General features: G+C 56.5%; 1 protein-coding gene across 1 annotated transcript; it reads right to left on the reverse strand.

The window, feature by feature from the left end:
* Positions 1–747: 747 nt before the first annotated feature.
* Positions 748–8,832, reverse strand: LHX1 (LIM homeobox 1). Its single transcript, XM_044248477.1, has 5 exons — positions 6,983–8,832; positions 4,935–5,161; positions 4,561–4,838; positions 2,966–3,131; positions 748–2,623 (listed from the first exon to the last, which is right to left on the reverse strand). Exons 1-5 carry the CDS (start codon positions 7,150–7,152, stop codon positions 2,244–2,246), a joined length of 1,221 nt encoding a protein of 406 aa, XP_044104412.1. The 5' UTR covers positions 7,153–8,832; the 3' UTR covers positions 748–2,243.
* Between the last annotated feature and the right edge of the window lie 4,428 nt (positions 8,833–13,260).

The raw sequence follows: 13,260 nt of genomic DNA on the forward strand, positions 1-13,260 counted from the left end.
CCTTCCATGTTTAATGAAGGCTTGGGAGAGATTGAAGTACTTTTCAGAACCTATTGGCAGCTCCCAGATGAAATTTGATTTCTATATTGGTTATTTTTTGCTCATCTTTCAGAGAAAGGTGGTATGTATCTTGTGCCAGGCAAAATAGTTTTCCCTTTGGGAAACTTCAAATGTAACAAACAGTGTAAAACAACTCCTTCACCATCACCGTCAGTTCTCTGAAAGGATTAAAGTATTTAATTTCTAGCTGTACTGTACATCTATTTTACATTATCTTTTAAACCGTCAAATTAAAGAGCAGGATTATCTATGGGAAGTGAATTGAAACTGAAAAGGACCACCTCTAACTATATATTTACAGGTAACTGACTTTCACAAGTCCCACCTTCGGAATGTGCGGAATGGGGGATAGAGAGAGTGCATGAGATCTCATGCCTAATCATACTGGGAACATTCATTTTTAGCCCTGGATTTGATTTCTATTTCAAATTCTATATTAACTTATCAGCAAATATCTCTTCAACTATATCAGTTAAAGCCACAGAATGCAAATTCATAGTTAATAACAGCAGGAAGCCACGGAGAAAAGCGAGGCTGGCATTAGCAAGGGGATTCAGCCACAGCCAAAAGTAAAAAGATATCCCAGGCCTGCCTCTCTTCCTCCTGGCTTCTGAGGGGCCATTCAGCTCCCCACCAGCCTCCCCTCTACTTGTTAAAACATCAAATAACACACCAATTATCTAAACATCAGATTTTCTATTTTTATTAAAAACTCACAAATTTATTCAACATGTTTTCTTTCATACAGTGAATGGTCTAATATGCACTGGAGGTCACACAAGCTTAGGTTTATCAGAACAATAAAAGACATATGAGAAATTTAATATATAAAGAAAAAAGTAGCAGCTGTTGACTGCATATTTGACCATAAAATTTAAATATTTTGGACTTTTATTTTAAAGACACAAAAATAAAACCTGTGTGGGTCTATATAAGTCATATTAACAATTCCATGAATGTTCAACTGGACTAAAAATTAGCAAAGATGTTTTTTTAAACCTTGTAACACTTTTTTTTTTTTTAACACTTTCTCAGGTTGTGGTGCTAGGCACCTTTACAGTATTTGTGCTATAATTATTCTATTTGGCAAGTGTCTGAATATCATGTTTTCTCTTTGCCTTGTGTAAACAACACCTTTTTACATACTAGCACAGTGAGCTGCGAGCCCTGCAAATCTGTCAGAACATCTACAGGAAAAGAAAATGAACAATTTTGGTTGATTGCTCAAAACATTTTGTTTTTGAACAAGAGGTTTCAAAACAGGATATATTAATAAAACACTGAACTCCTGAATTTAACATTATACGTAAACAGTTGACTGTTTTTAGTTCAATAGTCTTTTTTTTTTAACTTTTTTTTTTTTTTTTGTATGTGTGAAGGTAGAATACTTTCTTGTACAGTTGATGTTCAAGTCATTTTACTGAGAGGTCTGGCTGGAGACCATCCTATCCAGGGTGTTTGTGTGTATCTGTGTGTGTGTAGAGCTTTGTGAAGGTAGAAGAGTTGATACTGAGGGCTTTACATTTAGAATTTTGCTATTTTGGCAAAAACAAAAAACCAAAAACCCAGATAGACAAAAAAAATATATATATAGTCCCACCTGATGCACAGCAGGTCGGCGTTTCTGAAGCTATAAGAGTTTGTTGTCGCTGCTCCAGAACACGGAGACAACACTAGTGAGACATTTCCCGGAGCCAGAACCCTCCGGGCTAGCCCGGGAGTGACCCGGGCTGCTCCACCTCCCTCAACCGGCTGTGCCTCTCCGTCTCCCTCCCTGCGGCTCCGGGCGTCACCACTGGCTGAGCGTCCCCGCGGCCGCCTTGGGTGTTCCTGTGCCGTCCTCCAGCCAGGCGTGCACACTTGGGGCGTCTGTCCCCACATCCGGGTCCAGGTGGGAGATGGGGAGAGGTCTGCATTTCCCTTCGGGAGCCCCAGATCTGTACCTCGCCATCCAGCGCATGGATCTCAGTTCTGCCTCCAGGCGGTTTTGGATCCCGTTTCTTGTCCCCCTTTCCCATCCGGACTCCCCAGACGGAATATGGTCCCCGAGGCTGAGGGAAGGGTGTGGCGGGGGGGGGGGTGACTTGCTTTTTATGGTTTTTTTTTTCTTCTTTTTTCTATTTTTCTTAAATAAAGGTTCATTTCTGTACAACCACGAACTCCGCGGACTGTGCGAGATCCCGCTACCACACGGCCGCCTCGTTCATTTCGGGGGGGTGAGACAGGTGGTTCCCATAGCTCGCCCCGCCGTTGACCGACAGCGATGAGAAGGGCGGGCTGGGCCCGAAGACCTCAGCCGACATTGAGTGTAGAGGACCGGGCAGGCTGGGCTCTGGGCTGGGCGAGTCCCCTGGGGGATGCGCCAGGATGTCAGTGAACCGTTGCGCCTCGCTCGACGGGTGGTGTCCGGGCAGCGGGTGCTCCAGGCCGCCCAGGGGTGTCCCGGAGGGCCCGGACGACGGCACGAAGGGCAGGTCCACTGGCGTCTGAGCCTGCGAGGACGGGGGGCCTTGCGGGAAGAAGTCGTAGTTGCCCCCGGGCCCGTAGTACTCGCTCTGGTAATCTGCGGAGCGGCGGGGAAGAGGATGTCAGGGCGGAGGAGGAAGGACGAGAAAGGCAATAGGGGGAACTCGCTGTTGGGGAGCTCCCCTGCGGGGCTGGCAGCAGGGAGGATGCCTGGTGCAAACTTTGGAGCTGCTCCCTACCAGCCCACCCGCCTCCTTCACGGTCAGGAATTCAGCACTCGGTGCCGACTATCGACCCTTGATTTACTCCCCAGCCTTCTCCACCTCTCCTCCGCTCGGCACTTCTCTAAAGAAAACCGGGAGCGCCTCCCGCGCTGCCACCCGCTTCCAACGAAGCCAACCCCGGCTGGCCGCGCCCTGCCACTCGGCAGCACACTCACCTCCGTAGAAGGAGAAGGGCCCGTTGGGGATGAGCTCGCCTGGCTCCAGGCGGTCCACCAGCGGCCGCATCCGGCGCGGGCTGCGGAAGAAGGCGTGGCGCCGGGCGCCCAGCGCGCTCAGCTGCTTCATCCTCCGTTCCTTGGAACGTCTGTTCTGGAACCAGACCTGAAGCACACACGCGGCCGGCGAGGTGAGGCCCCCGGAGACCCTCCCCTCCCCCCAACTTCGGGTGCGCGGCTGATCGTCCCGAACCCCTCCAACCGCTAGCAAGACTCATGTCTCCCAAGTGTGTGCGTGTTGTGTGTTGTGTTGTGTTGTGTTATGTTGTGTTGTGTTGTGTTGTGTGGGGGTGGGGGTGGGGGGGGTTATGTCTCTGAGTGGGCCGCGCAAGACGGCCCCAGAGCCAATGATATAAGGGATTTCCGACTGGGGACCTGGGGAAGCCTCCCTGCCCGACGTGAAGCAGTTGGAGTTGTTTCCAACAGTCACACTGTCACAGTTTCAGCTCCTGGGGCCTCTACACACATAGACAACCTCCCCAAATAGTGTTGGACACACACAGCTTCCCATTCACGGTCCCTGGCAGCTCCCTCGCCCGCATGATCGTGACAGAGAACTAAACAGTCTCCTGTTGACACTCGGTCTACCAATGACAGTGACACCAAAACCCACAATCTCCTTTTCACAGCCATGCAAATCTCCCAGTGCAAAATATACTTGTCCACAGCCTCTCACTGACAAGGACACAGACATGCAACCCTCCATTCACTGCAGGTTGGCACAGCCTCCCAGGGACTACAAGGCCTCCCCTGGAAGGCAGCCTGCATATGTGTTCCCTGGCACACTCAGCCTCCAGGCACTCCAAGCTCATCCTTGCAGAGCCTTCGCAGGTGAACCACACACACACCTCATTGTGGGCCGGATACTGGGGCTCAAATCACATGCAGCCCCAAGTCCTCACAACACAGTGGCACAGATGCCCAGATATCTACCTCGCCTCCGTATTCCACTCTAGACTGCCAGAGCCTGAGCTGACTCCAGCCTGGGGCCTCTTCCCTTTCAAGCCAGGATGCCCCATCTCTCTCTGGAGAAGATGTCCATCTCTGTTCTGGGGGCTTTTCTAACTGAAGTAAGAGACCCACAAAGTAGGTGGGGGACACAGAGGGAGATCTATGTTGTGGAGAAGTCAGTGGAACTGATTAATTCTGGCATGCTGAGACCTCTGGGCTCCTTCCAAAGGTGAGTGTTGCAGAAGAAAGGGTCCCAACTCCCTAGTGGCATCCAACAATGTCCCCTCCTCCAGCTTCGGGCTGAGCTCCTCATCCCTCCCCCTCTGCCAAGACCATCACCAGCTACAAACTGGGAAATGGAGGGAGCCTAGGGATTTCCAGATGCCCTCCGCAACAGGGCAGCACAGCACAGGACACCAGGGTAGGGATGTGTGAGGGCCTCTCCAGTCCTCCCCGCTCCAGCCTCCCAGGACTCACTCCCCTCCTTGAGGCTGGGTTTCCCCAGCTTGGCCTGTGTGCCGGCCTAGAGGAGCCATGTCGGTCTGGATGTTGGGTGGGACTGAGTGGGGTGCCCACGCCCTGACCTGGATGACACGCATATTGAGGCCAGTCTCCTGAGCCAGCTGCTCCCGGATGTGGCGCGTGGGCTTGGGAGTAGCAGCAAAGGCCGCCTTCAGAGTTTCCAGTTGCTTTGCCTTGATGGTTGTGCGCGGCCCCCGTCGTTTGGCGCCCAGGTTCTGGTCGTCATTCTCATTGCTGCCCCCTTCCTTGTCCGATACGTTGGCACTCTCCGAGTCCTTGGCATCATCCTGTGATGGGTCTTGGGAGTCTGGAGACAAACTGGGGTCACTGCCCGTGGTGGCTGAGGAGAGGGAAGGGACAGGTGAGCAGCGGCTTCACAGGGCCTTCTTCCCCCAGGACCCGCCCGCCCCTAACGAGCTGGGAATTGGGGCCTCACCCGAGTGGAGGCTGTTCTCTTTGGCGACACTGCTGTTGCTTAGGTAATCCTCTTTGCAGACAAATTTGTTCTCGTCGATGATGTAGAGCTCCTCGCCAGTGGAGAGTTGCTTGTTACACATCATGCAGGTGAAGCAGTTTAGGTGAAACACTTTGCTCCGTGCTCTCCGCACCAGGTCGCTAGGGGAGATGCCCTGCGCGCAGCCAGCGCATTTGGTACCGAAACATCTGCGGGATGGGAGAGGACCAGTTGGTGAGGGGCAAGGGGAGAACGGAGGCCAGGAAAAAAAGACGACAGAGAAGGAGAGAAAAAGAAAGTGGAGGAAGAAGAGGTGGAAGGGGAAAAATGAAGAGAGACAGCGGATGGAACACTCAAGAAGGCAGGAGAGGGCGCGGGGCACCAGTGAAAAGTCAGCTAGGAGATACACATGGTTAGAATGAGAGAGCGAAGGGCCTGAGCTGCCCCCACCCCCGCCTCATGCCCAGGGTTGTCCCAGAGGAAAAGAGCGCCTTGGGAAGACGGTAAGGCGGCGATTGGAAGGGGGAGAGAGGCACTTATTTTCCTGTTAGATTCGGAGAACATTCAAAATCTAATCAGAGCTCCATGTAAACGCGTCCCGAGCGCCGCTTTTCTCTCCTAGCGTCACCTTTCACCGCAAAAGGACCCGCGCATAGGCTGAGGGTTGGCAAGGTCCAGTCCCGCAGCGGGTAGAGAAACAGCCGCGGAGCGCGCCTCCGGCTGCAGCTGGGCCGCCACCACGTTCAAGCCGAAAGCCGGGCAGGTTGGCCACCGCGGGGCTCTAGATGCCGGGCTGCGCTTTACGGGAGCCAGGCCTCTGGGGCCCGCTGGCAGCTGGCACCGTTCGCTGTTCTCGGGTTCGGCTCCAGCCAGTATTGGGGAAAACAGGCGCGGCCCGCCGAGGTTCAGAGGCTCAGCCCGCGCTTCCTCCCGGCGATATCAGCCTCACAGCACTTTTCTCCATGGTTCCCCGCAATCAGAGACACGCTTCCTGGGGCAGCGCGTTCTGGGCCACTGAGCAAAGCGACCCGGATGGTTTCGCACCCTCACTCCCACTCCCAGTTTGATCGGTCACCAGAAACTCAGAGGAGAGCAGAGAGCAAGTCAACCGAGTAAACTGGGAGGTTTCAAACCAGTACAGAGGAATTAAAATTCGCATTTGCTCCTATTTCTTCTCGGTTGACTTTCGTGTTTGTGTGGATTTCGTGGCAAGACAGTGCGTTCGAGAGAATAAATTAAAATGCTAAACGAAGGAAGGGCGTCTGGAGAAGTCTGCCGGCTCACAAGAGCCGGGCCTGGGGTTTTCCCATTTTCGGCAGGGAGGTGGGGCAAGGGGATGGCGGGCAGTGCCTGGGAGAGCTCCTAGCGGAGCCTGCGCCACAAAGCCGAGGTTCGCGTTGGGCGGAGGCAGATACTCCCGCCAACCCAGCAGCCGGGAAGCGGAGGGAAAAGGTCTTCCCGGAGGCTGGAGTCCTGGGGCATTTCACAGGCAGTGGTTCACTTTGCCCAGGCCGGCGCTTGGAGGCCAGTCGGGGTTTCAAGAACACCCTGGAATGTGCACCATAGGCGTTAGGGCAGAGTTTTTCCCTTTCGCCGCCAAAGCGAGGGAATCAAAACACTCCAAAGCAAAAGCCTCCGCGGTTCCCGCCAAGACCTTTTGGAGAGGAAAAGGCAGTGGCATGGATCTAGCCCGGTAAAGACAGAGCTGGTGTTACAACGTCCTGGGGCTGTGCTGCTTCCTTCTAAGCTTGGAGGGGCTTCTGGGCTTCTGGGATCAAGCGGACTCACACCCTTTCTCCCCAGGCACGTGCAGCTAAGCCGGGACCCACAATTTCCAAGACGCAAGCTGGGCCGCGTCCCCTGCGCCCTGCGCGCCAGCTGGCGAACAGGCGGGTGCCCATGGGACTTGGCTGCCCTCTCCAAGGCTGCTCCTACCACGGTTGCTTCGGCCACGCTGACCTCTGATCCCAAGCTGGCCGGGAAGAGCCCACGGGGAGGGAGCAGCAGAGGCGCGCCAGGGAAGTACTCACCGGAAAAAGTCGTTCTTGCAGTAGAGCTTGCCTTCCCGGGAGAAGCACTTCTCGGTCAGGTTGCATTTACATTCACAGCACTGGACGCACTTGACGTGCCAGGCCCTGTCCAGCACGTTCAAGAGGAAACGGTCCAGGATGGGCCTTTTGCAGCCGGCACAGTGCACCATGGTCTTTGGTTTGGTCGGGTGAGGCCGGGAGAGAGAAGAGCAGGTAGAGCCTAGGGGATGACTCCCGAAGACCTCAGCAAGAGCTCCCCAGCCCCTCCAAAAAGAGGAGACACACTGGGGGTGCAAGCCAAAACCCGCACCAGGAAATCAAAAGGGGGTGAAAATGAGGCTGATGGGGAGCAGAGGACACCTCGGTGGACTGTGCAGCCTGGGAGTCCCAGGGCCCCGGGACACAGCAGCGCCGCCGCAGCTCCTGGGGCGAAGAAGAGTCTCGGCAGGCGAGAACGCAACTCTTCTGCCCAGAGCCCACGGAGGAGTGAAGGTCACCGAGATCGGCGACGGGAACCGAAATAAATAAAAAGGAGTCGGAGAAAGAAGAGGAGGACGCGGCGAGCTCGGGTTGCAGGGAAAGCGCCGTGGAGTTCTCTTGGGCTTGAGGTAGAGCTGTCAGAAGTCAAAGTGCATCTGCTTTTGTCGGGGTGTGAGGGCGGGTGTGTGTGTGCCAGGCTGCCTGCCACCGACCGGGATTTCCCCTCCTCCTTTTTTTTTTCTTTCTTTCTTCCTTCCTTTCTTTTTCTTTTCTTTTTCTTTTTTTTTTTTTTTAAAGAAAAGAACAAAACCAGTGGAGAAGCTCTGGATCCTACACTGCCGGCATCGCGCAGCGGGTCCGGACGCGCAGGGCGCCCGCCGCGGGCCTGGGGAAGGGGGAGGGGGTAGGCCAAGGGAGGAGGGAGGGAGGGAGGGAGGGGAAGGCAGGAGGAAGATCTCGTTGTTGATTGTTGATGCTGTTTAAATTTCCCCCGTTTGGAGAAGTGTTTGTGTCAATCGTGAACGCAGAGGGACAACTCCAGGCGGACGCAGCCAGGTGCGCTTGCTTGCTCCCCACCTCCCCAGCCCCGTCACCTCGGCCCGTGGCCTGCCTGGCGGCCTCCGTGTTTTCAGGACGGCCCTCCCTGTTCCCGGACTCCTTCGGGGAGGTGAAACGGTCTGGCTCCTCACCGCGCCTGGCCGTGCATCGTGGCTCCAGTCACAACTCTCGGCCGCCTGGGCGCGCAGCCCCGCATCGCTCGGCCCGCGCTCCGGGGGCCTGCGTCCAACCCCACAGTCGCTGGACTTTCTTTTCCTTTTTCCCCCTTTTGTCGCTGTGGTGGCAAATCTGGGTTTCCTTTCTAGCCTCTTTCCTTCCTTCCTTTTTTTTTTTTTTTTTTTTTCCTTTTGCAGCGGGAGGAGTCGGGGGGAGGGGGAGTAGCTTGGAGAGCTTTGAAAAAACGTCCTGGTGCAGCAGCTACAGTTCTGTGCGGCTGGAACGGCTCAGCAAGGGCCGCTGCTGTCGCCGCCCAGGCCGCAGTTCGTTGCTAGCTGTCCCCGGACAAGCGTCCCTCTGTCCCTGGTCTCCTGGCCCAGTCCGCCGCCCTGGCGCGTCTCTCCCCAGCTCCAGCGGCTCGGTCACTGCTCCTGGCTGTTGGCTGAGCTCTGGAAGCCCCCTCGCCTTAATGCAGCGCCCGCCGACGTCACCGCAGCCTGCGACCAATCAGCGGCTCGCGGTCCCTCTGTAAACCATTCTGCATCCCCCGGCCGGGGAGAGTGCCGGGAGACCGCGTTTAGAGGATCAGTGGCGGCCGCATCCGCCGCCCGGCGCGGTGCGGGCGGCGGGCAGCGAGGTGCCCGAGCCCCTCCTGCTCTGGTAAGGCCTCGGTTTCGATGGGAAGGACTGAGAGCGCGCGGCAGTAAGGCGCAGGCGGAGGGCAGAGTACTGTTGGAAGGTGGGATTAATCCAAGCTGGAGCCTTGTTGAAGGTTCGGATGCAGCTGGGTCCGGGAGCCCTGGTGAACTGTTTGACTTTGCAATTCAGCGGGTGTTGGTTTTTGTTTTTGTTTTCCCTTCTTCGTGCTTTCTTGGCCTAGAAGTTTGTCCCGAGCACAGCGCGCGTTTTAGCGGGAGCGGGGGAGGGAGAGCCACAGGATCTTCCTCCTCTGGTTCCTCCGTTCCTCCTCCCCCAGTCCATCCAAAGTCCACAGGGTCTCGGTCTCCCGGAGACCTGGGTGTCTGTTCCCGCAGCGCGGTCTTGGAAAGTTGATTCCGGCGCTTTCCTGATGGGGGCGGGGGAGACCGGAGGCGCGGCACCGGGGAGGGGGAAATGAGTGGGTGGGGAAGCGCCACGGGTGAGGAGTTGCAACCCAGGCGAGAAGTTGTGAGAAAACTGTGATCCGGAGACACCTTTTACATACAAAAACAAACGACTAGGCGGGAAACCGCAGGGCATCAGTGGCGGCTGGCGGGTGGTGGTAGTGGCCGTTGGGAGTAGGGACGTCTGGGGCCCCACAGAAAGGTTGCAATGGATTCGGGTGTGCAGCGTACGGGCTGAGTGGGCTCGGCTTCTCCTCCTCCCCTGTTCCAGGTTCCGGGCTATCAACACCTTCTGGACACAAACCGCAGACCATACACCCTTGTAGTTCTCTCCTCAGGGAGCTCTTACCTCCCTCCTAATCCCAAATATAACGTCGGGACCACTGCCTGGAGGCAGATTATTCCAAAGGCGGAGTTCAGGTCCGGGTCCTGAGAACCCTCGTCTCCAAGAGTTACTCTGGTTTCCTGGATTAAAGCCAGTCAAATGCCGAATTCCGTTTTGATAGCACCATTTCTGTGCTAAACCGGGATTTCTCTTGAGGTCTGAAGGTAGCAGGGCGGGCAGTCTTGTTTTGCTCCTCATTTTTTTTTTTTTTTTTTGGTTGGGGGCGGGGAGTGTGTGCTAAGAAGGCGAATTCAACCTTAGTGTGGAAGAAAATAAGGTTGGGTGGCTAGCCAGGTCTAGCTGGTATTTTGGAATTGGCCTTCCGATCCCACTCATGGTGCGAGACTCAGACATCCCACACAAGGGCCCGCGACTAAGTTGGGGAAAACGCGCGCTGAAACGTAATTGCGATGAACCTGAGCCGGCGGGGGATCCAGCTCTCGGCAAACGGAATACCCTCTTCGGACGAACCGGGAAGCCCATACAGAAAATTTGGTTTACGCTCAGCGGAAGTGGAGTTTTAGGGCTCTGCCAACGCCCCTTTACTGCCTTCAAGCTTCTGCCCGAACCACCCTGCAACCCCGAGGCCGCCAGCAGCTTCCACCTTGCCTCCCGCATCACCTTATCATTGGAAGCCAAAGCCGAGGTCCCGCGTGCTCTTCTTTGGCGCTCCGCCCATCCTGACCTCTGGGTGCGGGGCCTCTAACATCTTCTCTGCACCCTCTCCAAAAACACCTGGGCTGGGGGTCCCCGCTGTGGGGCGGGCGGAGTGTTGAGACTAGTGTTCTCTCTCTCTCTCTCTCTCTCTCTCGAATCAGCCCCCTCCGTGGGCCTCTCTGAGGGCTCAGCTCAGGTCAGGAGTAAGATGGGGAGGATGGTTCTCCAACCCAGCAGCCGGCTTCGCAAGATCCGACTAGGTTTTTGTGCTCCTCCTGCTGACCGGAAGCTCTGAGGAACGAGCCGATCCCTAGTCAGTACTCCAGCTCCCGCGGAGGCGCTAGGAGCTGCTTGGCTCGGGGGACCCCATCCCCTCCTCCCGGAGCCCGAGGTGCCTCCCGAGCCCCCTGCGCTGGGTGAGACCCGCGCGGAGGGGCTGGTCCAGTCAAGTGGTCCTCGTGCTCCCCTCCTCCGCCCCCAGCTGTCCTGGTTCTCGCCGCTAGCGCCCTCGACCCAACCGCCCCTTTCTGGAATCTAAAGCCGTCGGAGTCCCGAGTGGCTCAACCCCCGCCCCCATCCCAGCTGGGCTCCTTCTCATGCAAAGCAGAGGGGCCTCGGGGGTGGAGGGCAGTTGTCGGGGACCTACCGGGCGACAGCTGGACTCGGCTGCCGGCCCTTCCTGAACCCAAGGCCCGCTGCCTTCTTTCCGGTGGACAGGAGGGGGTTGCTCCACCCGTTTGGGGGTGCTGTGATCTTGGGACCTCGACATGGTGGAAAGAGGACCCCTCCCTGCGGGCAGACCCACGCGGTAGGGGAATTGAGGACGAGAACGGGACGCCGGCTCTGGGGCATCAGGCTCTGCTTGTCCCTGTGTCCAGATGGTTCAGTAAACCCGTCAGCGGGGACCAACCCCAGCGTCTACCAGGGAGTACTGGAGCGCAGCTCTAGGCGCGCCTCTTGGCTCGATTATAGGTTTCAAGTCCAGATTTAACGCCTCCACTGCGACAGCCCACTCTATTAATGTTTTTTTTTTCCCGTTTCCATTGAGTTTTTATTTTAAAATGTATTTGGTTGCACAGTCATGGAGAGAAAACTAACGCAGCTTTCCAAATTAGCCACCTCTTCAGCTCCTTCAGCTCTCAGCTCTGCCTTTAAACCAATGGCTGCTGGGCAAAGAGCACCAACCTTCCCTTCTCATCCTCAGTGCCACACTTAACTGCCAGCGTCCTGAAGTACACCGAGCTTTCCTATGGAAGGACCTCCAAACAGCACAGACCCACAACCACACACACTTCCCCTAGGGCGAGTAAGCTCTAGGCGGGATGTTGTGAAGGTCAATTTTCCCAGCAGAGTCTGCACTCTGTGGCCACAGAATCCTCTCCGCCTCACCCCCAGGCTCTCTTGGAAAAGGCCCCAGAGGGGCCAGGAAATGGCTTTCACAATAGGAAATTTCCTTTCTAAGAATCGCCCTGAGGGTCCTGAGAGGCAGCACCCTGCTGGTGAACTGGGAGCAGAAGGGTTCTGCTAGCTCTCCCCAGATGCCCTGCTGTTGGGGGGAGGGGATTGATGGCGCCCTCTCCTGCATCCGATTTCCTCCCGTGACCTCCGTAGTTTCCGGCCCAGATCGCCTTGCTCCCTCATGTTGCCCAGTGGCTCGCGTGGCCCAAGGACCAGAGCTGGCCTGGCACCTTCAGCTGCTGTAGATGCGAGAGCGGCAACCGCCCGTGGCGGCTCCTCTGCTCGCCCAGCGTGTTCCTATGCAGCCCGCCACCCCGAGAAAAGCACGGTGAGGCTGTGGAAGAAGGTGCTTGCGACAGAGCGGACTCTAGGCAGTTAACAACGCGGGGCTTCAGGCACCGGGGGCTGCCAGCCTCGTGGGTGCAGGGAGAGGGAGGAAGGAGCGAGCGGGTCTTCTCGAGGGGTCCGACAGGCCACACAAACTCCCCACAGACTCCGTAGACTGATGCAGCAGATGCGACGCAGTAAACTTTGGTCCTGGGCCCTTGCATCTGATCCTGCATCTTCCTCTCTCCTTTCCCTCTTGCTTTTGCTCCTGATTCAGGTTGCCGTGATCTCACTCCATCACTCACTCCTGGAAATGACCTACTTGTGTGCACCACTTTACAGTTAATATCACTGTCTCCCCTGAATCACACTGCGGGGGCGGTCGGTCTTACCCCCTTTTTTCCCCTGGGAAAGAAACCCAAGTTAGGGGGGTTGACCCGAGATCCCTGGGCCAGTGCAATGTGGAAGGTGAGAAATTTGGGGTGGGGGCTTGTCACCTTGCACCGCTGTGTAGTTTGCCCCAGCAGTAGTTTCCAAGTTGGGGATGGGAGGGGGTGGGAGACTTCGAGGCCGTGAAAGGGCAGCATCCGGCTGGGGCTTCACGGTGTGCACAGCGTCTGGGTAAACAAGGCTGGCTTCCCACGGGGACTGGGGGTGGGGGTGGACCCTGAGCTTGGAAAGGGGGGAAGGTCAAGCGTGGCGGTCTCAGATGCAAAGCAGTGCCGCAGCCCCGCAGAGCAGGGAGCGGTGAGCGGTGTGGGTAGACGCAGAAAGGAGAGGGTGAGTGAAAGAGGCAGGAGGGAGAGAGAGAGGGAAGTAAGGGGAGAGGGACAGGGAAAGGGAATAAGGACAGAAAACCAGTGGGGAAAAAAGGAATGCCGAAAAGTAAGCAGGGCTGAAAGGAGGGAAGACGCGTTGGGGAAAATGCGTGGAGGAGGAGAGGAGGAGAAACAGAAGAGACCCAGAAAGACACCCAGCAATGTAAGAGCCGGTGGGGAGACACGCACAACCGGGCACCCTGCAGGCGCTGGGGGGACATCTGGCGGGACTGGAAGGTGCGCGCGCGTGTGTGACAGTCGCGTTTGTAGGCGGGAGAAAAGGAGACGGCGTGTTTGGTGGGCGACTCAGCGCCCGTGGAAAAGCGTGTGAGCGGC

The sequence above is a fragment of the Neovison vison genome, chromosome 5 (assembly GCF_020171115.1).
Source record: "Neovison vison isolate M4711 chromosome 5, ASM_NN_V1, whole genome shotgun sequence".
NCBI classification, from domain to species: Eukaryota; Metazoa; Chordata; class Mammalia; order Carnivora; family Mustelidae; genus Neogale; species Neogale vison.